The sequence below is a fragment of the Dromaius novaehollandiae genome, chromosome 1 (assembly GCF_036370855.1).
Source record: "Dromaius novaehollandiae isolate bDroNov1 chromosome 1, bDroNov1.hap1, whole genome shotgun sequence".
Classification (NCBI taxonomy): Eukaryota; Metazoa; Chordata; class Aves; order Casuariiformes; family Dromaiidae; genus Dromaius; species Dromaius novaehollandiae.
The window spans coordinates 66,563,177-66,586,518 of record NC_088098.1 but is presented as its reverse complement, the minus strand read 5'-3'; the positions used below and the strand labels follow the sequence as shown (position 1 = coordinate 66,586,518).

General features: G+C 41.1%; 1 protein-coding gene across 11 annotated transcripts in view; it reads right to left on the bottom strand.

Annotated features, from left to right (window-relative positions):
• CALD1 (caldesmon 1) overlaps window positions 1-23,342 on the bottom strand; it is a 194,967-nt gene that overhangs the window by 17,894 nt on the left and 153,731 nt on the right. For 9 of the 11 annotated variants that reach the window (XM_064515456.1, XM_064515464.1, XM_064515450.1 and 6 more), the window contains 5 exons: window positions 11,876-12,022; window positions 9,297-10,491; window positions 8,568-8,651; window positions 3,394-3,542; window positions 799-1,051 (listed from right to left, as the gene is read on the bottom strand). In XM_064515456.1, coding sequence (XP_064371526.1) covers window positions 799-1,051; window positions 3,394-3,542; window positions 8,568-8,651; window positions 9,297-10,491; window positions 11,876-12,022 — 1,828 coding nt within the window. The remainder of the gene's footprint in view (window positions 1-798; window positions 1,052-3,393; window positions 3,543-8,567; window positions 8,652-9,296; window positions 10,492-11,875; window positions 12,023-23,342) is intronic. The other 2 variants (XM_064515498.1, XM_064515506.1) reach the window with 2 other exon arrangements.

Here is a 23,342-nt window from a genome sequence, read left to right as displayed (position 1 = left end):
CAGACAAATTTCTGCCATGCCCTTTGTAATTCAGGCTGCACAAGTCAAAAAGACATCCCAAATAAATTAAGAGCTATGTGGCTACAACACTGCACCGAAAATTTTGCATGCCTCAAAAAATAAGAAATTCCCTGTTCCCACAGATGAAATCCTGGCTCATGAAGACATTATTAGAGCCTTGTCTTCCCCTCAGGCTAGAACTGCAACTTTTCTTTCTACTCTGGTGGATGAATGTTTTACCTCAGGTCCTCACTAGAGCATCTATATGATACAGTCATTTGGTATCAAATATGCCATGCCTGCAGTTAAATCTGAAGGTCAGAAAAATGGGGCGATTCTAATGCCAGGCAGAATATTTGAAATCAGTCCACTGTGACAGACCGCCTCCTGACACACAATAAGAAACAGCCCTGCCTGAAAGAAGGCACAACCAAAACAGAGGCAGACAAAGAATACAATCTGAAACAAAGTCACAAAGCCAGTTCCCCACCTAACCCTGCAACAATATCAGATCCAAGAACGAGAAGCATATTTTGGCCTGTACGCTCTGCTTTGGTCTCGATCTCCTTGTCACCTGGTGTTTCCTCACCTATAAGCAAGTCTCCCAAGTCGTGCCTAATTCTGCCCTTTTGTTAAGTACAGACTCACTCCGTGTCCAGCCCCATTGACTTCTTTGCCTGAAGGTGTCTGTACAGACACTGCTGTAGAGAGCTATCATCTATTGTAAGACCAGTGGAAGCAAAGTAAAAACAACAGGCAATTAAAACCAGGCTCCAATACTTCTTGTTTAACACTTACCTCCTCTCTGGCTTTTCTCTCAGCCTCCTCCTGCTTCTTCTTCTGCTCCTCTTCCTCAAGGACTTTCCGGCGCTCCTCCCGCTTTTTCTTCAGTTCCTCCAGCTCCACAGCTGCCTCTTGCTGCTTCTCCTTCAGCTTCTCAAACTCCTCACTCTCATTCTCGCCTCGGCGACGGCGCAGCTCCTCTAACCGCTTTCCAGCTTCGGGCTGAGACCCCCGCTTTGCCTCCTCGGCCCCTTTCAAATTAGAGCGGCTGGGAAAGGAAAGAAAGGAAAGCTCATGCACCACAGGTTGTCCCTTCCTGGCTAGAATCACCTGCTGACCAGCAACACAACAACCTGGCACACGAAGATACTGCCCTTGTAAGATCTTTTGCTCCTTCCCAACTTCCTACAACAGGCCCAAAGCATTTTGTCAGGAATTAAGTAGGCTGAGATATTTAGAGTCTCACACACTTATGAGTGCAGGAGTTGTACCACACTGTCTTAGAACTCAAGTCACATCCAGTTTTGGCACAGTTCAACAACTGAGCTTGAAATATTTAACATCTCATGTAACTTCTGTAAGGGGTATCTTACTTCATCACCATCTCCATGGCATATAAAGTGTTAGGGTTTCAGACTTCTGCTCTACAGTTTGTGTACAGAGGCTACACTTCCAAAAATGTATTACACTTTATGTAGAAAACACAGCAATGGAAAGCTATGATTAATTCCTCTCTGTCAGTTTTAAATAAGACATATTTACATATTAAAAACCCACAGCAAAAATATTATACCATGTTCTATATACTAAAAGATGCACTAATCCTTTGCTTTCTAAGGCAAATGTGTTTTTTTTAAGGGGATTATATAAAACAAGACAAGTATCTTTGGGGAGAGAACAGGATACGTGACTTGGGGAAGACAGAAGGAGACAGGAGAGTGGAGAGAGAGAGAGAATCTTATTGCTTCACCAGTACAATATTCCTATCTTATCTAAAGCACCTATCACTTGGACTTTTCTAGCTTGTATGAAGGTTCATTGGCTCTTTTGTTGACATTTTCCAGGGAAAGTACGACTTTTTCTTAAGAAATTGGAAATCAGTTTTTAATGGCAACTGTATGACAATGAGGGGGAAGGCAGGTGGGAGAGGAGATGGGAAAGGGAAGCAATAAAATACATTTTTTCTGTAATTCTCTTATTGACTTAAGTAGACAAATGAAACTCAGAAGATTTTTCTTTAATTTCCACTACCCTGTTTTATTCTCATCCTCACCATTTAGAACTAGCACAGTTATAGGCCTTCTTGCTAGCATCTGATAAGTTCATGTAAAAACAAGTAAAAAGATGGTTCCAGAAAAAGCCCTGGGTTAGACAGCCTTCTTCACACATTTGGAAAATAAGTGGAAGAAAAACAGAAAAATAAAAAAAGAATGGAAACTCAAATCTACATGTTGCCACTGAAGTCTATCTTCCACAGGAAGCAAAACAAATGAAAACACAACAAAAATATTTTTAGAAAACCATTCTCCTGTTATTGATGATGTGACCCAAGTCAAGATATAGGACAGTTCCAAGCAAGACTGATTTCCTGCTATTCCATCTCTACGCAGTCTGACTTTGTCTGTCTTTTGGCCTTAGGTCAGGGTGTCTCCAGGGACTTTTGAACTACATTTTATTTTGAGAAAGTTTGCTTTTCCCGGAAGAATCACAAGGGGAATGCTGAGATACAACAGCAAAACCCATCTGCCATGCACAGATTTTAAAAAGTGCCTGCAGAGCTTAACCTGTTCTTTGCCTGTGTCAAAGTAAGAGGGAGAGAGGTACAGAAGGAAAAAATGAACACTTCTAACCTGTTCATTCCTATGCCTTTGCTAACAGGAAGAACTGCTCTACCTCATGTATCCCCCATTAGCATGCAGAATCCCTTCTTAATAAGCTTTTCACTAGCAATTTGTTACCTTCATTGGATTCCCCACTATAGCCATAAGGCCAGTATTTCCTTGAACAAATCAAACTTTGATGGTGCTTATAAAAGGATAAAAAAATAGAACGTTATGGCTGGCAGAGGTTTTCACCTAACTGAATAGTCACTTTTGTAGAGAAGCCATTAATTTCAAAGCTTGCCATAATAATCAAGGGAGAAACTCTTGAACACCAACTGGTTACTGCTCTATGTTGATCATGCAGAGTCTGATTAAATGCAGATATGTAACTGGAAATAAGTTATTTCAGTAAAGGTAGACATCTCATTTGAAAAATAAGAGAAACTGGACTATAGTCAGTGTTGGCCTCTGTGTATATATTAAAAAGAAACGTCCTTCAAGGAAGGAAAACCGCAGCAAAGCAAAAATAAGATACTCATCTCTAGAGAGGGAGTGAGGCTGTTATTTCTGTCTGCTTTGTGTACTGCATTTCATCACAGCAATATTGTGGGAGCAGTTCTTTAGAAAATAGCCCAAGACCCTTAATTCATGCCTAACAAACCAATGAATATCAGAGCTTCTGCTGAGGTTTCAACCTAAGTCTTACACTAAGCTGCCGAAAGGATATTAACAGAGACGCAGAGAAGGCCACCTGCTCTGCTATAACATAAACCCAATATTCACTTACCTAAAAGCATTCTCAGTAGATTTAAGTTTGTGGACAGGGAATTCACGTTCTCCATTCTGTGCCTTTGGTTCAGGAAATCCCTTCTTACGATCCCAGATACTTTTAATTTCCTCCTTAGGTGCTTTGTCTTTATCCTTGTCATCTTTTATCTGCTCAGGAGATATCGTAAGTCATAGAAAAAGAATCCCAGTGAGGCTTTCTAAATAATAGCTGAGGAATTTCTTGGTGTTAATGTTTAACCAAGCACTGTCTTTAAAATGCTTATGTACTTTATGGCAGAGGTAGTTTGCAAAGCTCCAAAATGTGATCAATGACCACCCTGCCTTCTGGCTGTGAATTAAAGATGAAAGCATCTGAAACCCTCTGTGTTCAGTGAAAGTTTGTTTGGCCATGGGACTACCATGCCACACCACTTCATTCTGCAACTGCACCTTCCCAAGGCACTCTGATCCTCCTCTCCCACTGGAGCACTATTCACCAGTTGCCTATTAACATCCTAGGCTGCAAATTCCTTGGTACTAGGTTTGTTGTTAGTCCGTTGTCGAAGGCTTAGGGCATTGAGCAATAAAAATAATGCATAACCTTCGGCGATTGCCGAGACGGCTGGGCAAAGTTAGTGCACGCCAGTTCAATTCAGCAGCACAGCACAGGAGTGCTACCAAAATGGACCTAGCATTTCCAGTGTCACAACAGGTGGATACTTCAATATTACAAGTACAGCGGCCAGGAGGCAAAATGATCTTTACATCAGTGTAAAAGTTGCTCTGACCAAAAGCAGAGTCCTGCCAGCAGCCAATCATGGATGGTTTATCAGGCATGAATACTTCATCCTAGGAGGAAGAAAATATTCTGAGCAAGAATTCTCCCTGCTCTCACAGAGCTGTGCCGTATATTTTTTGATAGCAATCAAGCATACTTAGTGCATGGATTCACACTCCAATATACCCACAGAGTTATGGGTTTGAAGTGTTTATCAGCGCCACAGATGGCCTGATCCTAGCACACTGAATCATGGCCAGATGCTGGCAAGCGGACATAGACTGATTTGAGCTCTTTATTCTGCAGGCAGAATTATTCCTACTAAGCAAGTTAGTTGGAATATCAGCCTACATAAACTTTCAACAGCAGCACACGAAACAAACATTTACACCAAAAATCTCTTTTTTTAAAAATGCTCTACCATGTTGGAGGAAGATTCCAGTGGGCAAGTAAGAAATATTTTCTGTGACAAATTCACTTGAAGACCTTTATTAAAAGATACTTTTGTGTCTTGGAAGCCTATTGCCATCCCATTTTCTAACTACAAAAAGAACTTCAGTAACAGTCCTGTCTAGAACACAGCTGTGTTTATGGAGCTCCCTTCTGCTCCTAGTAATACCAAACCAACACCCACAGCCACACCCACACAGTAAATCACGGTTATTTCTATCCTTCCTCAACAAAGAGGAACTTTGGGGAATGTAAATTCTACACCAATAAGGGATGACTTCAGTGTCCTCAAGTCAAGATCCTCATGAGGACTTGTTTTAAGCTGCTGAATGAAGTCCCAGTATCGGCTCTGACTTTATCTGGGTCCACATTGTTCGTTCACAGAAATTTGTATGACAGACAACACCAAGGTGGCACACACTACAGGCCAGTAATGAGAGGGAACGCAATCTGAGCAAGTTTGCCACTGGTTGCACACAACCTACCGAGAAATTTGCTCTGTCCTGTGAACAGGCAGCAGCCGTGCAAACCTTCCCTGCACCATCCTGCCAAAGGCTGTTAGTTGTGACCTGGCAGAATCACTCCAGCGGACAAGAGGGGAGTTCAATTTCCGTGATCGTGCATTCTTTGGCCATGATGCTGTGACAACTAGCAAACAAGGCCGGTATTGCGAGCAGCCTCAGCAATGGTTTTCTGCTCTCTAGGAGCTGGGCTGAGATAACCAATTCTATTCATCGAGTCTAATGAATGCCACAGGACAGCGAAGTCTTTCGGACACTCCCAGATCTGGGCCATATCCTAGCTAGTGACATCTGCACAGTGTAAAGCTCTGCTGACTGTTAGCAATCTCCTCAACCTTCAGTCCCAGTCAGTGTGATCCTGAGACTGGGGATGTTGATTGTTGCAACATTTCAAATGCCAGGATGTCTGTGTCGGGATTTTGAGAGCATAGGATTTCCTTTGCTGAGATTTTCATCAAGATCTTTCTAAGTCTCTTTAAAAAGACAATACTTCCAGCTGCCTGATGTATTGAAGTCCACTGGGGAAGCTCATATCTCTTACATCTTAATTGAAATCGCTGAGAAAACTAATATTAAAACAATATAGTTTAAAAATTAATAGGTTAGGAAATAACATCTCAGAAGTCAGCAGGATTTATGATTGCATGTGTGCATTTGAGAAAATCATTATATAACTTGGCTTCTTTATTCAAAAGGATGACAAAACAAGTTATTACAGAAACGTTTCACAGCTTTAGGGCCCAATCCTGCTCCTACTAATTTTAATGCCAAATTTGCACAGAAGCAGGAACCATTTTTTGCCATTCTAAAGGAAGGCCACCAAAAAAGTATCTTCCTCTGTCTCAGTGTTTCACTGAATTAGAGGCTAATTCACCTTCTGCTGAATTTAATGAAAAGGACCACCCTGACTCCAGCTGGAGTGGATGGATGCTATTACCTGAATAGAAAACATCCTACATCCTCCCTCAAATCTTGACTCTCGAGTCAAAACAGAACACAACCAAAAGCTTTTTGATGCTCAGCTAATTTGCAGTTTCATTTATGTGTATGTTAATCTTTCTCTGTACTGCTTCTTTCCTGTTTAGGATTTTTTTAATCTTTGAGAGTCAAGTTTCCAAATCTAGAGTTTGAACACCTTCAAACTGCCGTGACTCAATTACTGAGGTTGGGGCCACTTGACAAATTTGATCCCGTATTTGGGTGCAGTTTCTTAGTGTCTTAAAAGCTGTAGGCATCTGGGTCTAGCTAGGGCTTCCATTTAGAGCCAACTAATATACCCAAATACCATGAGAAAAGCAACTGTTGCAGCACGTCTAGCCAAACTGGAAGCAGGAAATACCAGGAGTCTCACATCATGAGAAAGTTTGCTCTTACGAGCTTTCCAGGCCAGTTTTGAGAACCCAAAATTGTGGGGCAGTTCAGAAAAGGAGACGAATTTTGTTTGCTAATTTGATTAAAACCTAAACTTTGAGGGCCAGATTCTGGTCACAATAAGAAAGGATATACTCTTGTGTTGCATAATTACAGAAGCACAAATCTGGTTATGTAGAGACATGGTATTCCTTCAGGATCTTGTTCATTATACACTGCCATCCTCTTAACTGCATATATGGTTGAAAAAAAGGCCTTGTTGAATTTGTATGTACTTGAAGGGGGGAAAGATGGGAGCCTGATCTCCTTGACTTTGTTTGCAGTCTGAGATTACCATTTTTTCTTCCCAAGGCAGGAAGCAATAATAGAGATTTTCAAAAACAAAGAATTACTCTGAATGCTTATTTTGATACACACGCCTTCCAGCACACAGGTATTCAGCATTGTCGCAAAAACGGGGGACTCTTAAATTGTCTCGACTTAAGCATCCAACAACGGAAGCATTAAAATCACTAGTCACTTTTAAAAGTCTTACCAATTTCCTGGAAGAATCCAGGCTTTTTGACATGGTTTAAAAGGACGATGGGGGCTCCAGGGAAAATTGAGCAACCTCCACATAAACACAAACAGGCCGACTGCATCTTAAGTGTCCCCCTCCACCTCCCCATCAATATTTGCAGTTATATAACAGCCCCCTTTTTAAAGTTACTTGTAATATTCAAAGATTTTCTGTAGCAGTGAGTATTACAGGCTGACTGATGTATGAAGCTTCTCACACAACCCATCTCTACATTTTTGCACAGCTCCTTCTAGTTTCATAATCAGGGGAGTTTAGAGTAGGGCAACTGTTAAGTTTTTCTAAAGCAGTGTTCTTAAGCACCTCCATTAGTTCCCATTAATTTTTCCCCTTTCCAGAGTAAGTTGTTCCAGTTTTGCCAATCTCTATCTCTGTTTGTTAGGTACGTTTCTTCTAACCATCTTCATCACTTCATTCGCCTTTTCAATCTCACCTGTACCTTACTCAAGAAACACATTGGACAATCAAGTCAGACAACTGTACATAAAACCTCATGACATTATTTGCCTTCACCTTCCCCTAAGGATGAGCTAAGCATTTATAGCTTGTGGTGAATTAATCAAGCTGTTTTCCAGCAACAGAGGACACGGGACTGGACCCCTGCTGCTGTTCCCACATAGCAGCAGAGCCTCCAGCCCTTGGGGCTCCACAGCACTTGCACAGGCAGCAAGCCAACCCTTACCACATCTCAGTGCTGTGGCTCTCCTTAAGCCATTCAGACCCAGCTGAACCCAAGTGAGTACAAACCTGCAAGGTCTTGCCCAATCTCACTGTCCGATTAGAATCGGTGGGCATTTTGATACCTGCTGCATCAAATCGATAGCACAGTTGCTATATAACATTGAATGTGGCTCCCTGCTTGCCAGCTGCAACCTGAAGAATAAATGGTTCCCAAATCTTATTTACTTACCATACAGTAAAACACCATGGCACCAGCTCCTGTGTTTACAGTGGAAATGCAATGCAGTAAATTTTGTAGAATTTCTCTTCAAAACAAAAGAAGAATCTTGGGTATGCACAATTTATACCATGGGACATTACAGTTTTGGGGAAAATCATTAGTTAAGGCAGTCAGGTGGCCAAAGGGACCTAGATTATTGGAGAGTAGGTCTCAGTCACAGGGAAAACATTCACAGTAAAGTGGGAGAAAACTAGGGAAGACGATTAGTTGACACAGTTCTGAAAAATCTATCCCTAGCGTCCAAACCATCCTTGTGTTACTGACTGAACCAAGTTTCACTGAGGTATTTGTTCTAATTATGATAAACGAGAGTTGGTTCTAAGGCCCAAAAAAACCAAAACACTTAAACATATACTTAATGTTAAGCACACAAGTAGCTTCATCCCTAATTATTTCAGCAGGATTACCCACATTCTTAAAGGGAGGCACATGCTTAAGTACTTAGTTGAACAAGCAACTTTCAGTCATAGGGCCCTTTTTTATTTTCTTATCTCAAGTTTCCTTACAACATCTAAATCAATGGTTTAAATGTTACCTGATCTTTTTTGGAGGTAGGTCGAAGCTTCTCATCTGGTACCTTTTCCTTCCGAACTTCCACTTTAACCTCTTTTTCTTCCCCCTTTGTTTTGGGGTTTTTTAATAATTTTTTAAGATGAACACATCATTCTATGAGCATCCCTTCGCACCTGTGTTTTGCCACACCGTGCTCATGTACCAGTCCAGTGTGCATCCACATCTCCTCCATAAGCTGCTGTGCCACATCTCCGTGTGCAGCCGTGCTCTCTCCCTCCTCTCCAAGAGCTCCCATTCCCCCACCTCAGCCTTCCTTCCTCACATGGCATCATGCTCACAAGTCCCAGCAGAGAGAGCCCTCACTTATGATTGCACTTAGCATACACGTTCTTCACCCCAAGCTTACCAAGTGCTCATAAATCTTGCGTCATTTTGTGCCTGCCCCAACCTCAGGTGTACTGCATTGAGCCAGCTTACAGCAACGGAGAAAGAAGGCAACAAAAAAACATGCAGAGGTCTGAACATGCAAGGTTTTCACTGTACGATGGAGTTAGGTCAGGTGTGTTGCATACTGCATTATTGATAAGCAGAAATAAGGAGCTTTAGTTTAAAAAAGAGAGAGCATGAGTATTAGTCATTTAAATGCAGGAATAGAACTGTGAGGAAATTCCAATCCAATTTTTTTTTTTCTTGCATTACATTTCTCACAAACCACAGGTGTCTTTGTTTTGGTGCAAAATGTTTACTGTACCTGTTTTCTTAGGAAAGCTGCTTTAGGTTTTTCCTCTTGTACTTTCTTCTGTTTTACCTGTTTATCTTCTATTTTCTTTTCTTCCATTTTTTTCTCTTCTACCTTTTTCTTTTCCTTTAATTTGTCTGCTTCTAACTTGGCCTTTTCTTCAGCTGCCCTCTTTTCCTCTTCTGCCTTAGCCCTCGCTCTTTCCTCAGCTGCTCTCTTTTCCTCTTCTGCCTTAGCCCTCGCTCTTTCCTCAGCTGCCCTCTTTTCTTCTTCTGCCTTAGCCCTTGCTCTTTCCTCAGCTGCCCTCTTCTCCTCTTCAGCCTTTGCCCTCTCTCTTTCCTCAGCTGCCCTCTTCTCCTCTTCAGCCTTTGCCCTCTCTCTTTCCTCAGCTGCCCTCTTCTCCTCTTCAGCCTTTGCCCGCTCTCTTTCCTCAGCTGCCCTCTTCTCCTCTTCAGCCTTTGCCCTCTCTCTTTCCTCAGCTGCCCTCTTTTCTTCCTCTTTCTGTTTTTCTTCAGCTGCCCTCTTTTCTTCCTCTGCTTTTAACCTCTCCCTTTCTTCTGCCTCAAGTTTCTCCCTTTCTTCTGCTTTCTTCCTTTCTTCCTCAGCCTTTTCCTTTTCTTCATCTCTAAGCTTATCTTTATCTACAGCATCAGTTACATTCACAGCCTCTTCTCCTCCCTTCTGCTCCCCTTCCAGCACAGCATTGGTATCATTCTCTGTTTTGTGTTCCTCTGTATTTACAGCTAGAGTTTTTGCTTCTACTGCCTCTTCTTTATCTATGGGTTTTTCTATTGTCACATCTACCTGATTTTCCTCTACGGGTACCTCCTTTGGTTTCTCCTCCTGTACCTCCTCTTTGTCTTTTTCTTCTTTTTTTTCCTCTTCTTCCCCATCTTGCCTCCAGTTGTTCTTTTGGTGTGACTTGGTAATCATTTCCGTTTCCTCAATCTCATAGCGTCCTCGGCGTGTTTCAACCTTTTCCTCTTTCCCTGTGTTCTCATTTTCTTCCACATTATTTACTTCTTTCCTGCTTGGTAGTGACAAGCTCCCATCTGTGATCGTTGGGTCAAATTCCTTTTGACGTTCCAGGGCTTCCTGAAGACGTTTTTGGCGTCTCTCCTCCCTTCTTGCCAGTCTCTCCAAGAATGCAGCATCGTCATCTGTTCCGCCTGTGGTTGTAGTACGCTTGGTTTCCTCTTCCGCCACGCTACATAAAAGTGACAACTTTGCATTAAAAAAACCTTTCTAACAAGGTATGCACTTAGCTGTTTCTAGAAAAAAGCTCACTGTAACATCATTCCGTGGTGTGAAAACAGAATAGGTTACATACTTCAAAATTTAGCAAACTGGTTCTGGGAATTAATCTTGGCATTCCTACACATATAGGAATGTGAGGCTTCACAATGTCAGAACCTGAAAAGGTTCCCTTCCAGCCATGCTCCAACAGCTGCTGAAGTCCCGGGGAGTCTTATTGACTTCAGTGAGCACTGGACTGGTCCCTGATGCTTGGAACAGCTGAAATATAAACAGCCCTGGAAAATTCATCCTCCCACTCTGCACCTGGCAGCAAAATACTCGGAAGACCTCAGCTTGCTTTAAGGACCCCTTCCTTCAGCTTGGCTTGATGCATAAAAATTCTTTGTCTTATTCACAAAGGTCCTCCTACCAGGCAAAATTTTTGAAGATGCTACTCAAGCAAGACACCCTCTGACTTCAGTGACCTTCTCTAGCAATGAGAAGGTAGCTACTCCTGTTCAGCAACAACATCCACAGACAGTCCATCATGGGATAACCTGGTAATTTACAGTGAACTTGAGCTTAGTATTTGATTTACTAGCTCGGTATCACAAGGCATATTTCTGGTCTCTTCTATCAAATGTTATGTCTACTGGACATTTAGACATGCTATTTGTGAATATGTGAAAATGAACAAATGACAGACAGACCAGAAGGCCAGTTCTGCCCTCCCAGTTTGCAACAAACAGCATCTCACTCCACAAGCTTTTCTGTTGTTTATAGCTGTATAAGCCTCACAATGCCAGATGTGACTTGATGCCTAGCTCTCACATCCAGCACCTCCCATTCATATGTCATCTGCAGCTTGAATCCTGGGAGCCTACCATTCCTATGTGCCCTTGTGGTACTTGACACCACAGCCCCTGCAAGCCGGATTCCTGAACCTTCTCCTCTGTCTATTTACAGTCATGACAAAAGATAGACTACATGGAGGTTCGTGGAGCCAGATACAGAGTACTACAGCCTATCCACAGAGCAGACACACGCATGCCTGAGAGAATATACCAGCAGGATGCATTGGAGGTATTTCCCCTCATAAGTGCCAACTGAGTTATCCCATAAACAGCCTTGAGTACACTTAGTAAGTAAATAAGGGAATGGGTCATGCACAGTCTCAGTGATATTCCCACTCAGCTGTGGTTTGGTACTCCTCACAGTGTTTGGTCCTCGTCAGAGTGAGGCTGGCCAAGCCTGGAGCTCAAGACTTAAGCAGCAGAACAGAGCCCTTCAAAATACATCTCTCCTCTGAACACAAAATACCATTGACTCATCAGTAAATAACATTAAAGGTTTACCTGTTTTGGGCATTAACTTCTGATTTCTCTGTTACTTCTCCTGATAGATCACCCTCTTCCTTTTGCCGCAGCCTCTCCTGTCGAGCCCGTCGGCGACGTTCTCTGGCGGCTTCTTCCTCATCGTCATCGTTTCTCTGGTAGGACAGCCTGCAAGGGAGCATTAGGGAAAGACAAATAAAGGGGCTGCAGTATGCAGGACAGTGTCACTGTAAAACTACAGAAAGGATTTGACCTGGGCTCAGTTAGTGTGGCTGCTCCATGTTTTGGAGCTCAGTTTTGTTTTCCTTTTCAAAATGAACGTGACAAAACAGTCACAGTGAAGGCAGCAGCCACACTGCACTGTCAGTTTGCTCTTAGAAGATACCAAGAACATAAAACCCCAGCTCTACAGCTATGCAAACATCCTGCTAGACTGCATCATGATTCTGCCAGAGTGCGTGCAACACCATTTGAGCACTCAAGCCCATGTAACTGAAATGGGTCAAAGCTGAGCAGCCTTTCATTAGTTTCCACCAAATGTAACACCCTTAACATGGTGACATTATACTGAAAATGAAAGACTAGAAAAGCAGGGACATATAAGTATGACAATGCTTCTCTCAGCGCTCAGTTCTGAGTGCCAAACATCTGACACCTACAAAAAGTTTTGTAAGCCTGAAGCCCTGCCAGGCCAAATCATACAAGATCTCCACTGTGATGCAAGCCTTCAGCTGAGAACCTATTGTGTTCATCTAACCCAGCAGATGATTACAATTAGTTTCATCCTACTTGAAAAAGAAAGCAAGATATTACAATCCTAATAATCCTGTGGCCCATTCAAATCTTTGCTGAGGTTCATTATTACTGTGTGAGATAAAAGGAAAGGCCTGCATTCCTGTTATTTTTTTGTGCATGGAAAGGGAAATAGGAAGCTAACATGCTAAACCCAGTCAGGGCATTCATTTATTTTGCATCCAGCAGTGGTCTGATATACGATGGTTAAGAAGTCACCCTTCCTTATATAGTCATCCATTTAAGCTAGCTGTATGCCAATACACATAGAAAAGAGCTCTGCACGTGGTCAAAGTAAGCACTATTAAAGCTCGTGTTTCAAAGAATATTTTAACATTAACAGCAACAAAAACATTTTGATTTAGTCATAAATTGGACTGTCTGGGTCCAAACCTCTCCCATTGCCTTCTTCTGGTACTTTTACATAGGCACTGCTTTCCTTTGCTGAAAAAAGTGTGAAAGTATAGATTCAGCAGAGATGCAATTATTCCAAATTTTCTTTTAAGATTAAAAATGGAAGTTAAAAACCCAACGTGGCTGAGGCTAAAGCTGAGCCACCTGCCAGAGCTTGAACAGCATTTTCATCCTATGCAACTTTTCTTGGCCTTAGTGCCCTGAGGCTTTGATTTGCTGTTTGCATGTTCCACTTCAAGAGCTTGTGACTTTTTTCCTTGTACAAAACAGTTCCCCTCAGAGACAATGAAAAACATTAGCAGAATGACCATGAAGCATCGTGCTAGGGGAAGGGGGAAGAAAGGGAGAAGAAAAATTAAAAGCACCACAGGTCAGCCAGGTAAGGCAAGGAAAAATACTTTCAGTCATTTGTAAATAATTTAAACAGGGATCAACAATTCACTCAGGTCTAGAACAGAAAGCATATGAATACAATAATAAACTAATGTGGTCTCTAATCTGCAGAAAAAAGAGACTCTGGAATAAAAATGCATTGACAAACTGACCATAGAAGGCCCACTCATTAGTAAGACATTCTGGCTGCAAGAAGCCTATGATCTTTTTAGTTCTGAACTCCAAATGTGACAGCACAGGACCTTTGCTTTTAGCCTGTGGCAGCTGGATAATGGCCATGAGTGAGTCAATTCCCACCGCCTATGGCTCAGGGGTGACTGTCTTTGCGGTGAGACCAGAGGAGGATGAAGTAGTTTATCCTACTGTCTGCATCCACACAGAACATTCCTAGACAGCACAGGGAACAACCATGTTTAAAAGCCTTTTTAAAACTACCAGCTGTTCAGAAAACTAAAAAAGGGGACAAAAAAAAAAACATAAGCAGAAAACTCCCACCAAATGATACCCATTAAATAAGTTGAATAAAGATATATATTTCCTGTCCTTGGACATTTATCACATAAATCCTCTCTTAAGAAAGCTGACGGTCTTTCTCAAAGTCCTTTTAAGCATATCCACTGCCTCACTGCACATGACAGTGGTTTACTACAGCAAGCAAGCACAGCAGATATGGGCACTACCCATAATGATCATCTTAAGTATTCAATTTTGTTCAGCAGTATAGATGCATCACACATCCACAATATCTGATGGAAATAGCAGTATCAATAACTAATAGCAGTTTTATATTTCTGTATCATATTTTCTGTAAAATTACCTTAAACCACTTCCCAGATTGTATTTCTAAGGGCTGCTTTACTTGCCTCAGAAATGCAAGCTTTTCTGGAACAGACCTGAGTAGTCCTCATACACTAATTGGGATACAAACAGTAAGACAAGCTGAAAATACAGGGTCAAGTTGACTGATGTTAATTAACAGGCTAAGGAGCATGCTGTGAGCAAATTGATAGCAGGATCACTTCTGAAGAGGTTCAGCATAGGTACCTTCACTGCCACTGACTTTCCATGAGAAATTCAGTCATAGGAGAGACAGTGCAAGTTAGACAACTGCCATTTCTACCTATGAAAAATATGCTCTTCTAACTACGATATTCCTAAGTTATATTAGAAGCCTCTACATTCTGTGTTGCCTGGGGAAGCAAACTAATTTCATCTAGAAAATAAAACACAAGCAAGCACATGAGTTCATACCCACTCCACTGCACACTCATTCATTTTGTATCACAAGAAGACCCACCCACTCACATGTTCTCCCACTGTTGTAGCTCTCCCTAGCTACATGTCACAAGCAAAATCAGTTTGGGAGCTCTCCGGACCACTTCTGCTACTCACCTATATCTTTGAACATTTGTTACACCCAGACAAATAATAAACAAATAATAAAGCATGAGGCCAAAACTTCAGCTCTATTTATCAGACAGATGGAAATCTAATGATCCATGCTGGCCGGTGGTGTTTCTCCACCCTCGGAGAACAGCCTTGCTGCCCAGCATGCGATACGCACCCTGCAACTAAATTAAACTAACCTTCTATCCATTTGTCACCTTCCACATAACTGTTCAAAGTCTTTGCAGGCAAGTGTCTCACTAAAGTTAGCTGTTCCAGCTATCTCAAGCAATGAGAGAACAGCATGCTATCAAAGAGGTATGTCAAGCCTTCTGATATGTGATACCTCTTATTAACTATTCAGATGAAAAGAAGATGACTTGGAAACCATCCTCCACCTTGCTACCAAAGACAACATGCTCTTGATTTAACTTGCAAAAAAAGAAAAAGAAAAAAAGTAAAAAGCAGGTTGTTGGCTGCTTCTCCTGTTACCTCCTTCATATTTCTGACATGGGAAAAGACAGTGTAACCTCTGCGTGCTGCTGGTAAGTCCTTCTGGTAAAGCATTAGTGCCAAAGTCTATCACATTCCACATGCAGCGCAACGTAGATACAGGAAACCAAGCATTGCATGTATGCAGCAGGACATTTCCCACCATGCTAGGTAGGAATAACAAGTTGCAACAGATATGCTAGCCAATTGATTGGGCAGGATAACTTTACATCTCCAGGAGTGAAATCCCAAACCTGTTGAAGTCAACAACAAATTTCCTGATTATTTCAGTAAGCTCAAAACATTACTCTCAGGCTGAACACGGAAACTCTACAAACTAGAACTGTAGGTAACTCTGTTGGACTGGGAATACAAGCAATGAGGCTATCTATCACAGAATTTATTGAGAGATTCTGCACCCTATGAATCTTACGTTGAGCATTAAATTTAGATAAAGTTATAACCCAGGAAGAAACTTGGTAATGGCTAGAATGATGATGGGACTGAAACTTATTTCATACAATCCAGTTTAAACTGGTTTCCACTTGAAATCACAAATCAGCTCAAACATTATCTGTGGCTTTTAGTTTCTTGCCTAGTATTATTACATTACTATTATTGTCTGAGTTATGACAGCACTGAAATTTCCTGATCAAATTCGGAGGCCTGCTACAGTAGGCATTTTATAAATATATGGGAAAATCTGGTCTCTGTTCTAAACAATATGTATTCTGATTAAAGAGAAACTTAATAATCTGCAAAACTACCTGCCTTCCATCAGTTGTAAACTAAACCTGATGTTTCTAAATTCTTTTTCATTTTTCATAATGTAAATAAAAAGATCAACTATCGTGTAGCCCAACATGCAACAAAATATACATAGAACTATCCCCTAAAACATATTTCATTTAAATGCAATTGTACCTATAAAGCAAGCACTTTCCAGCACACCTTTGCCATCAGGAAGCCTTTATGGTCTGTGCGCCACATATATTACAGATTGATGTTCTCTGTGGTTCAGCCCAAGAAATGAGATCACTCGTTATCAAACTACTGCATCTCCACTTGCAGCCTAACCTATTTCTAAGATCTTCACCCTTCGTTACCGAACACCATAACAGTTGCAGTAACATCTGTTGACCCGCATATCTCCAAATTCATGGCAGAGGGAGGACATCAATAAAATGTTCTTGATGACAAATTTCACTGGCAGACTCAGTCTACAGAAGCTGCATTTGTTGGCCTTCTGTACTCCTACAAAGCCTATCTGTTTACTCAGGCTCTTCCTGAAGGCATGGGTGGGGTGAGGATGGACTCAGCTATAATACACACTGGGGAGTGCTCTTTGTGTCACTGTTGATATTCAGTCAAATTTTATTTATGATTACGTATGTTTTTAATCTTTTTATTGTTCATGCAATTTGTGTTATGATAGGCACACACACTTCAAAATATGAATACAAACAACTGATCAATCTTCAACTCCAAAACATGACAAATGTGCACACTTCTGAAGATTACGTCCCTGTCAAGCTTTATGTATCAAATGTCAGCTGTATTTCACTCAAGTCATATCTAAAAATGTGGTGAATGGTGGCGGGCATGAGTTGTGGGGAAAACTAATTCTTCTAATCATTCCTCCATGATCCAGCAACAGTTGCCAGGATCCTGCTCGGACCTGCTCAAGAAGATTCATTTCTATGAGGGAACAAGCAGAATTTCAGTCCAAAACATTCATGTTTCAAAAAGATGTAGTGAGTGAAAACAGCAGATTATGCTGGAGACATGCAGACATGCCACCACAGTTCTAAGTCCAATGTTGTGAATGAGTGTTGTTATTAATACCCATATTTTTCACGTATTTCTCAATTTGACATGCACTCTTTTTTCACATTGAATGTAGGAGAGACAAATGGATAAAATTAACCAACGGTTGGAAATTAAACCCAGACAAATTAAAACTGGAAATGAAGGATATGTTTTTCACAGTGCGATTAAATATACCAGAAACGATGGAATAGCCATCTCTTGCATCTCCACATTAAGATGGATGCCTTTCTGGGATTATAGACACAATTTATGAATTTCCATTATTTCTTTAAGATTAGATGATACAGTGGCACTTTCTGGACTTAAACACTACAGTCTTCCATTTACAGAGGGTGTATGCCTTCTCATTCTGGTCACAGCTTGTCTCTCACACAATTTTTAAAAAATCTTCTCAATAATATATTCTCTGGAACTACACAAACTATATTTTCACAGTGGGCAAATTATCCCCAGAATGTATCCACATAGTTATCTGGGAAAAATTAAAAGATTGACACCTTTCAGTGTTTTCTGTTCTCATTTATATAATTTTATACTACGTATTCCTCGTATCCTTACTCATTTTTCATAGCTCCAAAGAGTTCAAGGGAATTTTTTTTCTAATGAGAAACCACTTATTCAATGGGTGAGCAGAAAACATTCATTCTGTCAGTTTTGGTACTCTTAATTTCCTACTGTACCTTTAGAAGCCTACTTTGCCCTGATTTTAAGCCTTGATCTGAAATACTGAAAACATTAAATAACATGTATTTTAACAACTAAAATTTTGTTTCATCTGAGCAAAATTCACAGATGATTTATATTAGTTAAGGGTCTGGCCCTGAAAATGACTGCTGGTTTTTTTGCATGACAGAAGAGCTAAGTATGGGAAAGAAAAGGTCTTCCATGAGGTCCAGCTTGTGTGTATATTCTTCTTTGATATTTCTTTTTCTCTGATGTTTTTGACAGTTAAAGCTTTGTTCACAGGTAAGGAAACAGTAGGTGCCCTCCCTTTAACAACTGGAATCTAAAAGTTGTGAGGAGTATACACGGGACAATAAAGCATAAAAAGTAATGTGCAAGCCAGTAACCACAAGGGAAAATGACTCCATGTTGATGTTAACGCTGCTTGGTGACTACCAAGTAATTCATGCCAAAAGTAGCCAAGGATTTTATTTCCTTGCAGAAGATTGCAGTCATGCCTCTAGGGTAGATCCTGGCTTCCAAAATTAGTGGGGTCTACTCAAAATGCCTCTTTCAGTTCAGTTGCAGCACAGGGTTTCCAATGCCTTGTCTACTTTCTTGCAGTCTTCAGTTCATGGCAACACTGTTGTTTTGGTTTTAGATTCAAGCCCTAAAACCTAATACTTGTAGTTGGAGCCAGGAGGTAATATCACTGCAGCACTCTGTACAAAGGCAGAATGACTAATGCACGTGCCTATTTTTTTTTTCTTCATGGCTGAAAACTGATGATCTGTTTCCTAATATGAAATGCAAGCAGATTCTCCAACCACATTCAAATAACTCTGGTAAATTGCCTCAGCAATACCTCAGAGTACTCCAGCATAAATCGTATGCAGGGCCGCTAACATGAAGGGTAAAAACCTTCAGCTACTGAAACAATGTCAAATTTGCCTCCGACATATATTATATTTAGATAAAAGTGCTTGCTGGAAATGTCCCAGGGAAAAGCATGTAATTCTCTCAATATGTGAAGTCTGTAATGCCTTGCAGTTTTATTTCATCCACAACAGAACTGACATGGACCAGTCAGGGAGCAACGCAGTATATTTAACCCGTTTTAATTTAGAAGCGTCACATGAAAGAAAAAAAAGTAACTGGGCAGAAAACAATAAATGCCCAAGCACCTTCTAGGTGATAACTATTACTTTTTTTACCGATTTCCTTGAAGCTTAGTGGAATTCACCCAGAAATCTGTTTCTCTGGCAGATGACAAACATGCAAAGAAATGTACAAAACAAGCTTACTTTTTCAAATTTAAAGTGGGAGCAAAAACCAACTGCTGTGCATACCACTGTGGTTGATGTGGTATTTCTTGACTCTGTAGCAAATTGCTTTCTACTTGCTGCCACCACCTCCAGTTTCTAGTGCTTTATTGCAAATAAAATCCAAAATCATTTATGCCACATCCTTACCCAGTAATACTTCAGGCATATGACTGTTGAGAATAATGGGCATTTTGCCTAGCTGAGGCATAAGCAAGGACTTACAAGATTCGCCCCAGCATATACAATCCACAATTGCTACAGAGCCAAATCATAAATTTTCTTGTGGTTTCAGGCCCCTGTATACAATAAGGCTTTCAAGACACTTTTATACCTCCAATTGCTAGCTTACTGAATGTATATAAAATTAAGACCTAACTCCTCTTTTTTATGATTTCATTGCAAACAAAACTCCACCTGAAGTGAGAGACTTACTTAAAAATGATGAAGGACACTAGGATTTAAACTTAAAAAAGATCCCGTAAGTATTGAAAATTTTGGTCTTTCAAGGAAATATGTAAAAGATTTGAGGAGCGATACCTACATTTTCTTACAGATACCTTTAGGCAAACTGACATCTCAAATGTGTTAAGCTCAAACTACAAAGTTCTAGTTTCTCCAAACACCTTTCTTAATCCTTACAAGACTCAAGTCATCATCTGTGAAAACTGTCAGGGATCTTAAAAAAGATGTGGGGGAGGGAAGAGAAGGATCCTTGTTTTGGGGGCTTTTTCTCCTCCTACAGAGTCCTGCCGTTAAACGACGGCAGTGAGGTAGCTGTAGGCAGTGACCCACACCCCACCGGGCAGACTGGAGGTGATCTGCAGCAAAGAGCACAGGCAGCTTTGTAGCCATATGGGGAGGAACCTGAACAGCGCATTGAGAGAGCAAGGATGTTTCTCATGGCCACCAGCAATTTTTTATATAAATGTATATGTGTGTGTGTGTGTGTATGTATGTATATGTATAAATTCTCAGCAATGGAGCTCAGAAACAGTTCATCTTTGTATTCAAAAAAAATGAAAGGACTCACATCACATGCAGGATAGTTTCTCCTCCGCAGGCTGGAGTGGAAACCATGCTGTCATTAGGAAGCGGAGCTTTATCTTTTATTCAGGCACAACAGTTATACAGCATTTCAAGAGAATTCCCAATTACTGTTGTTCAGTTTCCCTATGTCTATAGCAGTGCAAGTCTTCTGATGTCACCACCTTCCTTTAAATGCAAGAGTGTTATTGTTGAATGAAACCCTATCTCCTGCAGCTTCACCTCCCTAAAATGCACTTCTATCAAACTTGCAAAATGAGCAGAACAGGGTCCTACTTGGTCCTGTACTTAGAGGAGGCATTTTGACAGGGGTAAATGAAAGAATAGAAAGGACAAAAAATGCAACAGAATGAGCCTATTTGTTAGACGGATTTAAGCAGCTTCCAGCTGAATTGTAATTGTGCCTTAGGGTTTCTTACATTTGGGATTAGGATGCAGTAGTAAAGTCAGCATCTGTTATGCCTGGCTTTTTACAGCAGCCTTGTATTGCTACCTCGTGGTTCAATTCTGAGGCCGGCAATGACATGAAGCAGGCCTTGCAGGCAAACCCCGCTCTTGTGAGCACCACCTCAGCCAGGTGGGCACAGAAGGCAGTGCTCAGAGCACACCCTGCCACCTCCCCGCAGAAGCTACAGTGGCAACGGTAGCATGGGGAAATTTCAGCAAGGCTTCCCTCTGAGACAGAGGCAAGGAGGTCTGATGGAAGGAGTATAAAGGGGAATTAGCTTCCACTGTTCTCTGCTCAGTGCCTAACTTAGCTCTGTACCTGTAGCAGATGCTATTTTCTGGAGAAAAAGCTCTGAACTTTTTTTTTTAAAGACTATTTCTGGTGTTATTTTTAAACACCAAAACAGCATGCTGCATCCTCCCAAATCAGCCAACAGGAAAAAAGCTATAGTTTCAGGAAAGCAGAAACTGAGTGATTATACGTTATGTATGTGTTTCTGACCCAGAAACCTAGTCTCTGGCCTTTCAGCTTCATCTGCTCCTCTACTTTTCACCCTGATTTCCTACTTTGAAGACTTGTTCATTGCAGCACGCTAGGAAATAGAGAGCATCTCAACAAATCAATACTTGTATTTCATTCCCTCCACAAAAAATTAATAGGATTGCTGTATTTTAAGAGCACTATATTTTAAAAGGAGGTGCAAGACAACGAGTATAGGTCTCGCACACAGAAATCTTCTCTAGTTTCAACCTGTACTTGCTCTGTTGAGTAAGGACAAACACTAAAAAATATTAACTCAGAAAATCACTGGATTCATTAGCATGCAAACCAATCTCAGTCACACACACTCCAATCCATTCACCACAATGCCCAATGTACTCACAGTCAGCTTCCAGCATATACCCATTCACCATCCATGCTGCTGAAACGAGATGTGAAATTTGAGATGAAACATAGCTTTGGTTTTCTAAGATGACAAATCTTCCCAACATGGAGAATCCCTTTCTGCATTCATGCTTTTCCTTCATTTGCCTGCTAGGCGTTGCAGAGAATAATGAGAAACCAGGGGCTAGGAAACTACAGTGAGTGAATCCTGAAGGGAACGACGTTCACAGCATCACCTTAACTGGCATCAGGGACACCACCTGCTAATAGCACTAGACCTGCCTCCAAACACATTATTTCATCCATCACCAAAATGCAGCCACATGCACATTCTGGCTCTGACTCCATAACCATAACATTGGTCTCTGATCTAAGACTGATACTGAAACTGGATATGGATTTGAACAAAACTGGGACAGAGAAGCAGTGGGGCAGGGAGGAAGAAGGTGGAAGGGGAGATAACAGAGGATATCAAGCATAGGACTGGTTTCACATGGCTGTCAAACCTCGGCAGTATCCCAGCCTAGAGAATCGAATTCCACCATGACTGACAGAATGCAAACCACAAGGTAGCGGACCATGATTACCTAGACTATACATTGTTGGCTAACTCCTTCGGCCTTGCCTGAGATGTCATGTGATCTGAAATGACTTCAAATGGTCAGAGCTCTCTACTTTTATTGCTCAATTCATCAAAAGCATGGGTGTTAGCACAAGCCTGGGCGCCGTGAAGTGTCTGAACGCCTCTATATTTCCCAGGGTATTTGAGATTGTAATTATATTACTATTGCTCAGAGCCAGACAGGCCTCTGACAATGTCTGCCGTAGCTTTCAGAAATACAGCAAAGTCTTGTGCTGCACGAACAAAGTACAAGGTATGCATGTATTTGCACACAAGGAGCCTGGAAAAATAATTCTACCAGATAGTCATTCAGATAATCACAGAATAATCTTTTTTTCATCCACTTTTCCCGACACCAAATATGCAAGAGGAGGACACAGCCTTAGCATGCCACAGCTGACTAAATACTGAAATAAATGCTGCAAACAGGAAAGCAATTGAAATGTAAGAAGAGAACATGCACCAAAACAGAATGGACTGTGAAGTCTTACACTAACTGAAATAAACCACTCTAGGGGGGATATGGCGTTACAAATACATTCAGTGCTACAACATATGGTGAATGGAAAGAAAAAAAAAAACAATGAAAATCAGATGTCTCAAAGTTTTCTTGTAACGATTCTCCATACACACAACGCAGAGATACCATGCAGGTGGGGATTTGGTTTCAAGGGCAATTCATGACTGTTCACTTTTAACATGGACAAGCATCTGTCTCTTTCTCAGGTGTTTAAGAAACCTACTGTCAACAGCCAAGGTGATTAGGAGACATTTTCAGTGAGATAGCAGAGGAATTACGAGTGCAGATCCTGCTATTTGCTAACAGGATTAGGGGCACATACATTCCATGCATCTCTCTGAAAGCTAATCCTGATGTGTCTTTCACCTTCATGAAAGGTAAAAACGCCTTCCATAAAACAGGCCTGTATAGATATGCAAGGTCACGTACAGCATTTTGAACAGCCCACTAATGTTACAATGATTTGCAGACGTTGTATAACAACACTGTGCAATTTAAACAGCTGGAAATTTGAAATGCAGCCATTACCACTACACCCGCATAAACAGAACAAAATATTTGGACTTTAGTCTTTTAATTAGCTTTCCCTTACATCACTCTACTACAATCCTTACTCCAGCAGAAGTTACTGGTAAGAAACTACCAAACAGCTTACACAAAGTATACTATTGGAG